Raw genomic sequence first — 13,119 nt, 5'->3', positions numbered from 1 at the left:
TTCAATCTTTTCCTTCTTTTCCAACTGAACTGACAGGCTCACTGCCGGAGGTCTGTGTCATGATGCAAATTAATTATTCTTAGCTGGAACTGCGCTGTCGTGTGTCTGTTTAAGAGTCTGCATGTTGAAAAAAAAAAAACAACAAAACAAACAAAAACCAAAAACAATAAAAAAAAAATGCCAGAGTAGTGCATTTTGTTGCCATTGACCACATTCAGACCCCATATTTCTGAATGCATTAACTTCATGGCTACTGGAAATTCATTGTCAGTGTCAATCATCTTAAAAAGGCAAACAGAGGGCATATTGTGGGTACACACACAAAAAAAAAACTTTAAACGAGGTTGTGTACACTGGAAAGCCTCGGCTCGCAGAATTTTCAAATACGTTTTGGCTGCATTGTTGTTTCTTTTTCCCCCGTTTTTCCCTCCTGTGTGCATACAAGCTACAAGCAGTCACGCAGCTGTTTCCATGGCAATATCTATCTGTGTGAGGAATTCATTAACCCTTTCTCACAGGAGTTTCCATGCAGAAATCCCACATCGAATACAGATAGGAGCAGAGCGAGGAGATACTACAGCGCTATTTTTTGACAAAATGCAACTATTTCTGAAGAGCTGGAGTATTTTTGGAGCATGCCGTCAAAAGCGGAGTTTGCGTTGGTGTTGGCAACCATTGTTTCTGTGTCACAAAGGCGACTGTGGGCTGTTGCATCGAGCTCTGACATTTGAATTGAAGAAAAAATGGAAGTGAGGGTAATTTGAATAGAAATTAGAACCTTGAGTGAGCTTGACTCTCGCCTGAATATAGTGGAAAAGAAAGAGGGGGTTGGGAGGAATGACATGATTTTTTAAGCTATCCTCACAGGGAGAAGAATTCCTGCTGGGTTTGAGAAAACATGAATCTAAAGCGGAAAGAGTGTGCAACAAAGGAAAAGCCTGGCAGTAGGTACAGTACCTGCTGTAAAGCCCAACATGCATTCACGTTACACAGGTAAAAAGGCCTATTAATGACTAAAGCATGTTGTTGGATGAGGAGGCATGAGCCACAGACATGCTGCTTTCATATTGATAAACCATTGAGATGATTAACCTGATGCCAGACCTTTACAAACACTTAATTATTCATTTTTGCTTGTATCAATAAAGGGCCATAAAGGTCTGGTTAAAAATGCGCCACCTTCTGTAAATGAAATGCTCCGAGAGTCGCAAAGGGGACACAGGCGAGGCAGGGGACGAAATTACAGATTCCTATTAGCGTTTGTCCTCCATCAATAGCTATTTAGCATGAAGAGCTGCACCTCGCCCATGCTAATTTTGAAGCCGGTGAGTCATGTGACTCCTTGAGCTGTGCGGTCTGGACATGAGCGTTTCAGGTCAGTTAGCTGGCTGCCGCCTGCGGGGCGGCAAGACTTCGGCTTCCTCAGCTGGAGAAAGAACAGGTGGAGAGGCTCTGAGGTCTCTGAGGAAATGCTGTAATACAAGAAAACCCCCTAGTGATAATGACTTTACAGCAGACTGCTTGACAACGTAACCTTTGATTAATTTCACTTTTTGTTAGTCTGAGGCCCCCCGAGGGGACTGAAGTCACTATTAGCTTTATCTTTACAAATATCAGGTCAGCTAAGATAAGATTTTATCACCTGTTAGTCAGAATTGGCTCTGTTATGCTCAGTTCTGAAGCACTCTTGAGATCAGTCATGTGCAATCAACAGACTGGACATCATTTCTGTACCTTTGGTCATCATGAATAGCTATTATTCATATAGATTTGAGGTGTTGAATTGCCTGGCTTCCAGTTAGCTCCTTGTTCCTCCTTCAGTCCCCTGTAGAAGTATTTGCACTGTGAGAAATTTTGCATATGTTGTGATTACAACCAAAAGCTCCAGTGTGTTTTAGTGGACGAGGATGTAACTGAAGACCAAAGTGAAAATAATGCATAAATGAGCAGCTTCATGTGAAAGAAGCTGCAGTGGGCAGACAGGGCAACCGGTCATAGCCACTAGCTAAAATTCATTACTACTTAAAACCTCAAAAAACTCTGAGAACTGTGTATTTTAATATCACAAGCAGGAAATACACCTTAACATGTATTTACAGTGTATGTATACAATGGAAATTGTCTTAGCACTACCACAGATACTACAGGCAGACTACAATTATAAAAGAATCACAGAAAATCCAGCGGCAATGATAATGAATGGCGTTCCTGCATTGGCTGCATCGCAAACACCAGCAAATATAAGTAAGTAACAAATAAATCCACGACTAGGTTAATTATTGCAAATAATTTGGTATCATGTTCCACAGAAGAACCTGCGAACAAGTGAATCCATGAATACTGAAGCACAAATAGGCAGTGCTTCAGTATTGGTCCGGTGACAACAAAAGTAAAATTTTTGCTTCATCTGGAGAAAGAACAGGTGGAGAAGCTGCAAGAGGAAATGTTGTAATACACAAAAAACACCTAATGAGACTGACTTTACAGTAGACTGCTTGACACAATAACCTTGTCGATCAGAGGTCCCAAGTCACAGTTACCTTCACCTTTACAAAAATCAGGACAATGACGCCTATTTAAATTTTATAACCTGTAAGTCAGAATGTGCTCTGCTATGTTACAACATTTTTTTTTTTTTAAGGCATTCTGAGATCAGTAATGCTCAATTAAGCATAGCAGTGCTGTGAAGCTAGTCAGAAATGATGGGACTTGGTTGATGGAGCTAGGGCAATCCTAAAGAATTGTCTGTCTGTCTCACTGCTTGAGACAGACAGAGGTTCACCTTCCTGAAGGAGCAGCAACCAAAAACATACAACCAGAGTTACAATAGAGTAGTTTAGAATGGCCCAGTCAAAGTCCAGAGCGAAATCCAACTGGGAACCTATGACAAGACTTGAAAAGTTCTGTTCACAAAGGCTCTCCATAGAGTATGAGCTTGACTCTGAGTCAGAGATAGACTTTTTTTTTTTTTATTACATGAAAAATGTTCAGATTCTTAATATGCAAAGCTGGTAGAGATATAACTAGATAATATTACAACAAAAAAGCAGCTCTGTGCAAAACATATGACAGATTGCGCAACTTCTTAACAGTTTATTTGTAAAAACTACAAAGCTACGTTGCTTTGGTCTATCACATCAAAACATTCAAAAATCTTTGAAATTAGTAGATGTAATGAGTCTAAATGTAACAGAAACCTGTGCTGGTGTGAATATTTTTAAAGACGTTACATCAGCATCTTTCAAGCTATATATAATGTTTTGTTGAGCATTGCCGAGGATTTCTATCTTGTGTACTATTTAAGACACACATGCACCCCAGAACTCTTGCATGCATACAGAGGCTCCACACCAGCATTTGAAGCATCGTGGCGCAGTTCAGCCTCAATGGGTACCACACTACACTTTCACCAGGCGTTCTGCCGTAGCATAGCAACAATTGCCTGGCAGCCCGCTTCAAGGTAGTGCTCCAGCGTTGTGTACTTTCAAAGCCTCTGTGCTCATCACCGCAGTCAATAAGCGCCGTGATGCACGCCGAAGTCAAAACTTTCATTTTTTTCTCAAAGCTCCAGAGGCGCTCTGTGGAGGCGAGCTCTCAAAGTGCTGCTTTGACCCTGTCTGTGTGATGAAAATGTAAAATATCGCGGTTAAGGAACAGAGATTTACAGCACAGTCATATAAAATAAACATGACCACTGCTTGCATGTAGGCCACATCCTCCAGCTTGACTCAGACGCTTCGGGGCGGCCTAAGTCCTCCTTAATTAGGTCATGACTCATGAGGTCATCTAAATTGTGTATGACTTGCGTGAATCTGATAGTATCCAGGGACCTAAACTCACCTGTCCATCTTGAAGCGCTGTGTCTGGTAATTGCAAAACCAGACGCAAAGCTCTTCCAAGTTGAGGCCGAACATTGAAGCGTTTATCAAGACCCCCCCACCCCCTCCTCACTGCGGGACTGACCAAATATGTTGCAAGATTGCTTTAACTGCAACTTAACTCCTTCAGGAGAAGCTTTGATCGCGTCCTATGAGGGTAAACCGACAAAATCCCATGTCACATTAATGTCAAACGAACTCTCATTAAGACACATTTTCACTCATGTCACAGAAGAGAGAGAAGATGAAGCATCTTGAGACACTGCTAAACACATCAGTTAAATACATCATCTGCTACTTAGAGCCGATTACGCCTTTTTGACGGATATACACAGTGGGGGGGGAAGGGGAAAGCCAGTGACTGGAAGGCACCGATGCATTAACCATGTGATACTATTTATATCAGAGGAGCAAGAGGGGTGACACAGTAACTCGCATGTCTTATGCAACATGTGAACTAAAAGAAAAGAGAACCACGTTGCAGGGGCTTATGGATGCCAACAAGTTAATGTGTTAAAAAGGGAAAGCTGCAACTGAGAGCACTGTTGTGAGTAAGAGAAGTTGCTTTTGTGGGAGAGGCTGAGCATGACCAGAGATTGGCAGAATTGGCCTTCTTCTTTACAGGTGTGGCTCTTCTGTTAATTTGGAGCACAGAATATTTAAACCTTGCCGTCTCCACCTTCAGGGTCACCTTTGGCGTTCACTCTGCCTCCTGACGCATTTGTTTCTCTGCTGCCAGGTCTCAGCTCCCCTCCTCATCCACATTTGAGTTTGTTTTTACACCTCAACACTTCCATATGCACACATACAACACATCCAAGCATTTGCATTATGCCACTAATGTTGACATTCACAATCCATTGCAGTTTTTGTTAATAAATATTCCTTTTTCTGCACCTTACTCACAAGCATGGTCTCCCCTTTGTGATATGACCGTGAGCCAGTCTTAACAAATCGGGGGCTCGTCCGGGAGTTGAACCCTGGACCTCTCGCCTCAGGACTTTTACAACCTCACCTGACCAAAGTATTTCGCAACAATCAAAACATCACCAAAAAATATAATTAAGTTTGTTAAAAATGCTCATAAAGACAATTGTAACGTTGGAAGAAAATACCAAAAAAAAAATAATATTGTGGAAAAAAAAAACAACAAGACAAACTTAATTTTAGCTGTAGTGATTTCCCAGAAACACAGCTCAATTAAATACAATTTTTTCCAGTTAATTTTTATTAAATTTTCAGTTTTTGCTGGTGTTGAAGGCTAGAAAAATAAATGCGTTTTCAGTCTGTACTTAAACTGACCTACTGACTGAGAGATTCGTAACAGACGGAGGGAGACTGTTCCACAGTCTGGGTGCTGCCACAGAGAAGTCTCTGTCCCCTCTAATTTTTAGCCTCGCTCTAGGGACAGGCAATAAAAGCTGGTCAGCTGACCTCAGGTCTCTGAGTGGAAAGTTGGGCTGAAAGTGCTCACTTAAGTAAGATGGGCCCAGTCCATTGAATTTAGACTAAAAAACTATAAATAAAACCTTAAATTTCACCAGAAAAAGAAAAGGAAGCCAGTGAATAGTGTCGTTCATTTAATACAAAGACACTTTGATTATATTTAGATTTTGTTGATCAATTGAATGACAAAAGTTATGGTCCTTGCATTGTGAAAACGGTATGGAAACTGACGGATTGGATTGGGATATTACCATAGTTATATAACTAATAATGTAACAGAGAAGAATTAGCAAATATCAGAAATTTTAGTACGTGCATAAGGTCAGCAGTAGGAGTTAATGCTAATAAAGCATGACTGAAAGTTATAAATCATAATAGTAGTGAAACAGAACACATCAAAAGAAATCTGCAAGTAGTACTGATTTTTAAAATAACATTTAACGTTAAATTCTGAATAATCTGAATTCAGGCTTTTTCTTGTGAATCATTGAAATATGAAAATATAACCAAGGGTGAACTTTAGGGTTCAAGGATGAAGACGTGTGAATTGTCCTTATCAAACACAGACACTTGAGTTCTGTGTTACTTTCTTTTCATTTTAGATTTTACTGTAGCCAATGAACTGTGGGTGGCAAGCTTTAAATACTTGTTTTTAAGCACCTTCAGTGGTCTAAACCACAGATGTCAAACTCCAGTCCTGGACGGCCACTGCCTGGCAACTTTTAGATGTGCCTGTGCTGCACCACACCTGAATAGAATAATTAGGTCATTAGCAAGGCTCTGGAGAACTGATCTACACAAGGTGGAGGTAATTAAGCCATTTCATTCCAGTGTTTTGTACCTGTGGCACATCTAAAAACTGCAGGCCAGTGGCCCTTGATTACTGGAGTTTGACACCTGTGGTCTAAACAAATAGCAGCGAAGATACAGAACATTTTTGTAGAATAATTATGTAATAATGTTTTTTGTTAGTTTATAGTATCCAGCCTATGTCCACTGATCATTTAGATACATTTGAAAATATCTCTTTACAATGGAGGCTTTGTATGACCACTGACTCCATGTGGTGCAACAAGTACCCAACAAGTGTGAAAGTCAGTCTGACTGTGTCGCAGATCATGTTAAGATAATTGTTCAGCCTTCACCGCCAGGTCACGGTCAGTCATGGTGTTATCCTTTGACATAAACTATGTAATTGCAATGGCAGCCTGTTTGAGCTCAGCACCGAACGTCACTTATGTGATGGACAGGTCCTGCCTCCCCACTCAGGTAAAGCCAGAATATATATCCATAAATAATCAAGCTCTCTGTGACGTTTAAGCAGAGGTGATAAAAGTGATATTGAGAAGAAAGACATGCATAGCCAGACCCCTTGTTGCCATGCTGCAGCCCAATAAATGATCGCAGAATGAAGACCTTCAATGTGTAACCCAATTTCTTCAGTGAAAATGTGACGTTTTCATTTCAGAAATGAAAATGTGAATAAATTCACTTATTTTCACATGAAAATAAGTGAAGTCATGTATATTTATGACGTACATTATATTTAGTGAGGATATAAATGTACAAGAATACATACTGTAAATGTTTGTTTAATACACTCTGTTAGAAAGCAATTTTTCTTTCTCCTAAAACCTTTTTTGATTGAGAAATATTAACGGAAATGAACTGATAATGTCACAAAATGAATTAACATTTTTGAAGATCGGATTTCTCTTAATCAAATTAGAATAAAAACCCAACCTGATTGGATGTCATTTTTGGATTCAGTAGTGCTCCTCAGAAAACAGACAACCCCCCCCCATTTCTAAGTGAAGAAATACATTGCTTATTTCACTTGAAAGGTCCAGACTTTTAAAATAGAGGTATGTGCTGAAGAGGAGGGGCTCAACCCAAACATGAACCGCCACTGGTTCATTCTGGTTTTTCTGACACATATCTTAAGCAGCAACACATATCATGAGCATTTTTTTTTATTTTTTATTTTTAGCTTAAGTGGTCTGCATCAACACACTCCTTGTGGGCATGACAGGGATGATTAGAGGGAGCAGAGTGATGATGAAGCAGAATTAGTACGATCCCCACAACGCGCCACATTTCCTTTACATGCCTTTTTGTACATGCCCCCCGCCCCCCTTTATTCTAACAGCAGCGGCTCCCCGGTTCATCAGCGGATGTCTCCTTTTGTCCCACTGACACCGCGGCTCTGACTGCACACCGAGTCTGCTCCTTTAAATGAGCCTTTGCGCAGAGCATCCGAATCACCACAACTGCATCAGTGCTGGGGTGGGTTGCTTAGCAACTGGACAGCACAGAGATCCCTGAAGAAAACCTCCTTCCTCTGCTTAAAACTCAAGTTCTCGGGTTGTCGGTGTGCAGCCTGCTGTAAGAGTGTTTCTGGTCCAACCGGACGACAAAAAAAAAAAAAAAAAAGGAAAGAAAAAGAAGCGCGTGATAATAACATCAGATCAAACTGAGAGAATCCTGTCTGTATTTATGTGCCTGAGCGCGCGCGCGCGCGGGTGTGCTTTATGTTTGTGTGTGAAAGTGGGCGCGTGTCTGCGTGTGCGTGCCGTGCTGTAAGAATGTGGCAAAGTGAAATAAACGCACGGAAACGCACACTACGAGCATTTTAATGGCTATTAGACAGGAAAAAAATCCAGCGCATGAACTGCCTGTCGCCAAGGAATTCACCTTAGGTGTCCCCCCTTCCCCTTCTCGAGCCCTCCCCCCCTGTCGGACATTGTTTTAAATTAAACTAAGGAAGCACACAAGGTTCCTCCGTCATGTCATTCTGGACGAACGGAGCATGCTAACGTGTCCATACGCCATTTATCAGCGGCCAGCGGAGAAAGGAGTACTTTTCGAATGCGTCTCTTCGCTGTGCACGCATGTTTTGGCATTAAAAAAAAGAGAGGGGGAAATCCATATTTCTCGGCATGTACTTTTTTTTTTTTTTTTTAATTTCTTCATCAGAGGGGTGATATAGCCTGCTCTGACGTCTGCATCAGATATTACCCAGTGCTATTTCAATGTGCATTTTCCCCTCAGTGACTTTGCGCTGATCTACATCATCATCATCAGCGGCAGCAGCAGCAGCGGGGGGGAAGGAAGAAGAAGAAGAAGAAGAAGAAAAAGGAATGGAGATTTCATTTTTCTTTTCTTTTTGAACCCACCGCTCCCCCCGCCCCCCTCCTACACCCCCAGCACCCCCCACCCCACTCCGCACACATACACACACACACACACACACACACGCGCACACATCAGCCGACCACCGTTTTCAGCTCAGTCAAATATCTTTTAACAGCATCACGTTGTGGGTGAAGACTGGCGCCGGAGCAACGCTGGAACCATGCCTCTTCTGCAGATTTGGACAGGGAAATTTCATCCGCCGATTTGATTGTCAGGAGGCTGCTGCTTCAGCCATTCATGCCAGTCTTTGCTGTTTTTTTTGTTTCTCTTCCTTTTTCTCCCCCTCCTTCCCCCCAACCACCTCTCCCCCAGCCCCCTCAACTGGACTTGTCATCACTTTTAAAAGTATCCTATATGCTGTTCTTTTTTATTCGAGCAAAGATGTCTGATCTTCTGGTGTTGGTCGAGGGGCTCTGTGACCTGCACGGATTTCCATAGCTAAAGGAAAACAGCGGGGTCCAAACAGCAGATTCCCCCCATCCCCCCCCCCCCCCCTTCCTTTTTTTTTCTTTTCTTTTTTTTGTTTTTGTTTGTCCATTATAATAACACTTTAAAAAAAAAATCGCCGGCATAGATGTAGGCGAGTAATTCGACTGATATTTTTTTTTAAAGAAGGCATTTTTTTTTTTTTTGGTTTGTTTGTTGTTGTTTTTTTGTTTTTTTTTAATTGCCTGTTTTATTTTTTAGTTTGTGCGTTTTCGGGAGGACCACTGGACTGGTTGGATTATAGGAACTATAAGGATTCGTGGAGATGTTGGGTCGTCAAGAAGAAAAAATATGTGGAATTTTCTCTGGTTTGGTGGCTTTGTCCTTCCTATGCTTTGTTCAAAGGTAAGATAATTTTCATTTAAACTGATTCGAAAGAAAAAAAAATGTCCACCAACATATTTAATTAGGGATCAATAACAACCCGAAATGTGGCAAATCGCATTAAGGGGGTACCCAGGCCTGCTCATTATAGGGGCATCGCTGCCGATATATGCTCTATTAGACAGAGATGCGTCGCGCGCGAGCGTAAAAACACGCGCGTGCACCATAGCAAGCCAACTGGGAAATGTAACCTTTTCCTCATGTCTAAATGGAGATGTGTTTGGTGCACAGTCCACAATAATAATAATAATAATAAAAAGTCTTTTACGCGTTATTGTAGCGATTAGATCATATTTTTTATAAGATAAACAGCTGGATTTATGAGTTGGGGTCAGTAATATCGTTACATATTTAATTATTCTAATTGGCCACCTCGTGGAAGTGAATCAAATCAATCAGAACAGGGGATAAAAGAAGAAGAAGAAGAAGAAGAAGAAGAAGAAGAAAATCCCTGCAGGTTCCCTCTGCTTGTAGCTCTCCAGATAGAAAGCTGGGAAAGCTTTTGAGCCTTTTAATAAATCAGCTCATGTCAGGGCCTTTTAATGTTTACAGCACACATTTTGTGCACAAGCCCTCTCCAAACATCACAGCAGCCAGAATCTGCTGCTCAGCTCTCTCATTGTTTTGATGTTGAAGACACTGATGTACATCCCTTGTGGCCTACTCCGTTTCCTTTTCTGCAGCGGTCCATGGTGTCAGTTAAAAGATTTAAGGTGCTCACTGAGACTGAGGCTGCACTTATTTTTTTTTTTTTTTTGACATTTTGCTTCCGTTATACACCCGATCACAGTAATGAAAGACGGTTTCTCATGTATAACCCCAACGCTGACGCTGCCAGGTGTTGAAGCTTATAGAGATTTTTGAAAGCGCCCAGCGTGATGAACAACTGCACAGTGAGTTAATAAAAGGCTGCTTCCATGACTCAGGCAACCCTTTTTTTTTTTCCTTCCTTCCTTTTTTTATTTATTTTATTTTTTTAAATTTTCCCTCAACACTCAGCTTGCACCTTCACAGTACAAAGAACTGGACCAGCTGAGAGGGTTGCAGGTCATGTCACCCCGTATTATTAGTGTTAGTCAGACCTGAGCGAGTGGGGAATAAAATAGTCCACATCCTGGCTCAAACTGACAGGAAAATTGGAGGCTTTATTTTTTCTGGTTTTTCTAAAAATAAAACTAAAAAAAAAATACCCTGTGTGAATAGGATGGAGCTTGTAAGAAAAATGAATACGTTAAATCTAAGTTAATTCTCAGCTTCTTGAAAGTTTTGCATAAATGAAATGCTTGACTGATTTATTGTCGTCAGAACACTCCTACAATTGACTTGATGGATGTGCATGATATGTGAGTCCAATGCATAAGACACAATTTTCAACCATACCCCAGATTTAGCCTTTTTTTGTTTTTTAGTGTTTGCAGCACTGATTCGTTTTTATGACACATCTCTAAATGGTTACTATGTGATTTCAAGGGTGTAGCTCAGGTTGTTTTTTTTTTTTGATGCAGTGTTCTGTTACTTTCTTAAATGAGTAGGGTCTTTGCGACTTCATTTTTGAACAAACCCAGAGCAGACGGATGTGGACATCTGAAGGTAAATTTTGGTTCAAGAAGGGGCCGGGGTCCAAAGCGGACTTCAAAGATCCGTCAAACGACTCCGATCTCAAAACAATGTCACGGCGGCTCTGGCGCACACAGATTTATAAACCTGCAAATCGACATCACATTTACACGGACTGATTATTTACACTGAACCTGATGGTTATTTACACAGGGAGTGGAGGCAGTGCGCCACCAACGATCTTCCCGTGTGAAACATAGAGAAGAGAAAATGTGCATATGAAAACTAAGCGAACGCTATGTTATTGATTTATGCACTGCCTCACTTTTCTGTAACCAGAAATGTTAGGACACACTTGATTATTAACCATCTGATTATTAACCATCTGCACCTGTCCTTTTGTCGTTATTTGTTTCTCATAGGAGGTTTGGTTGGTTGCACCGCCTCCAGAATCAATCTCCTGTGTAAATAATCACATGGTACAAACAACGGTTAAAGGTCGATAGCATAGCGTTTGCTTAAACTGTTGTAAGTATAAGTTGGCCTTGGACCCTCCTGGACAAGCTGTTCGTATCAGGCTCTGGGTCCAACTACTGTAGTTTGTATTTATTCTATTAACTGCATGGTACATCAGAACTACTAACAAAAAAGAAGACGTGTTCTTTACTATGTCAGGTGGTAAAAAAGCCCCTTTTAGACACAATAAACCCTCCACCCATTAATGTTGCGAACAAGGTGTTCATTAAAAGAATTTTTCCAACTTCTAACTAAATGTGGACACAAGTTCTGAAAAACACACAACCCTGTTGGTGCTGATTGGGAGGGAAAAAAGCACTTAAGCTTGTGGTTTCTGCCCTCAGCTCCTCCAACGAAAGCACCGGAATGTCTGTGGCCAAGACTACCGTGGACAAGTTGCTGAAGGGATATGATATCCGTCTGAGGCCTGATTTTGGAGGTAGGTGGTGTAATCATGTGGGTGTGGTTGTTTTATTGGATCATGCTTTTTGGATATCCTGATATTTGAAGTCGTCAGCCTGAAATCTGGCAATGGTTTGGCCTGCAGTGAAAACTTAGGGATGGGTTGAGTTGTGACTTTATCCAGGCACTTACAGAAGATTGCTGTTCCTTGAGAGTCAAGCATTAACGGGGGAAATAAAACAATCTATCTGACAAAGCATTTCATTTGCTTTGAACACTTTTTCATCTTTTACCATATTTCTACTCTTCTGTGCATTTGTTGAGGTCTCATTGAGGCGGTAGCGTAAAACTGTGACATGGAAGGAAAATGGTAAAAGCTTTTGATTATTTTAACTACTAAAAATCTGAAAAGTGTGGTGTGCATTTGTATTCAAACCCACTACGTCAACACTTTGTTAACCACCTTTAAGTGCGATTGCAGCTACAAGTCTTTTGGTGTATATTTTTGTTTAACCAACTTTGCACATTTTTATTTACAAAACGTCTCAATCCACGGTCAACCATGATGGAGACCATATATGATCAAGCCTTGCCCAAAATCTGAGCCGATTCAAGGTCCAGACTTTGAACCATCTCAACACATGAATGTGTTTGATCTAAATCTAAACAATAACTCTGGTTGCCTGTTTGGGTGAACATCTGCACTCAGGGCTCAATAGAAAACAGGCTCTCTCTTAGTATTGCCTTGAATTTCTCTTCATTTCTCTTCCCGTCCGCTCTGACATGCCTTCCTGTCACTTTTGTAAAAAAGCATCCCCACAGGATAATGGCGTCATGTTCCACTGTGAAGACTCTTTTGTATAAGGTTATGTGCGGTTTTGGTTTTGTGTTGCATGTAGTTTTGGTCTCATCTGAACAGGGCATTCTACTCGACAACTGCAGTGGTGGAATCGACTCGCCAGAACAATCAGCCCCGGTGACATTTACAAGAAACTGGTCTCCACAATGTTTGTTCTCAGCAGCAGACCTGAAAATGAGGTTTGTGGCAAACCTAAAACAGGAAGCCCAACGTTGAAATGTTAGTCCGTGGGTCCGCGAGGACACCGGTGTTCCCCACGTCCTTCTCCCTGACATTTCTGATCTGTTCCTGGATCTGAATGGCTGTTTGTTCTCTAATGTTCTCTGACAAAACCTCTGAAGCCTCCACAGCACAGCTGGATTTGGGCTGAGATCAAATTGCTCACAGGTGGACTTT

The 13,119-nt window shown here is 41.3% G+C and overlaps 1 protein-coding gene across 1 annotated transcript in view; it reads left to right on the top strand.

Moving 5' to 3' along the window:
* The first annotated feature begins 8,536 nt into the window (after positions 1 to 8,536).
* gabrb4 (gamma-aminobutyric acid type A receptor subunit beta4) overlaps positions 8,537 to 13,119 on the top strand; it is a 64,137-nt gene continuing 59,554 nt past the window's right edge. Inside the window, exons 1-2 of the mRNA XM_028030635.1 lie at positions 8,537 to 9,350; positions 11,807 to 11,901. Coding sequence (XP_027886436.1) covers positions 9,271 to 9,350; positions 11,807 to 11,901 — 175 coding nt within the window. The 5' untranslated portion in view covers positions 8,537 to 9,270. The remainder of the gene's footprint in view (positions 9,351 to 11,806; positions 11,902 to 13,119) is intronic.

The sequence above is a fragment of the Xiphophorus couchianus genome, chromosome 11, assembly GCF_001444195.1.
Source record: "Xiphophorus couchianus chromosome 11, X_couchianus-1.0, whole genome shotgun sequence".
Lineage (NCBI taxonomy): Eukaryota > Metazoa > Chordata > Actinopteri > Cyprinodontiformes > Poeciliidae > Xiphophorus > Xiphophorus couchianus.
The sequence above is the reverse complement of the archived record's forward strand: the minus strand, read 5'-3'. Positions and strand labels throughout refer to the sequence as shown.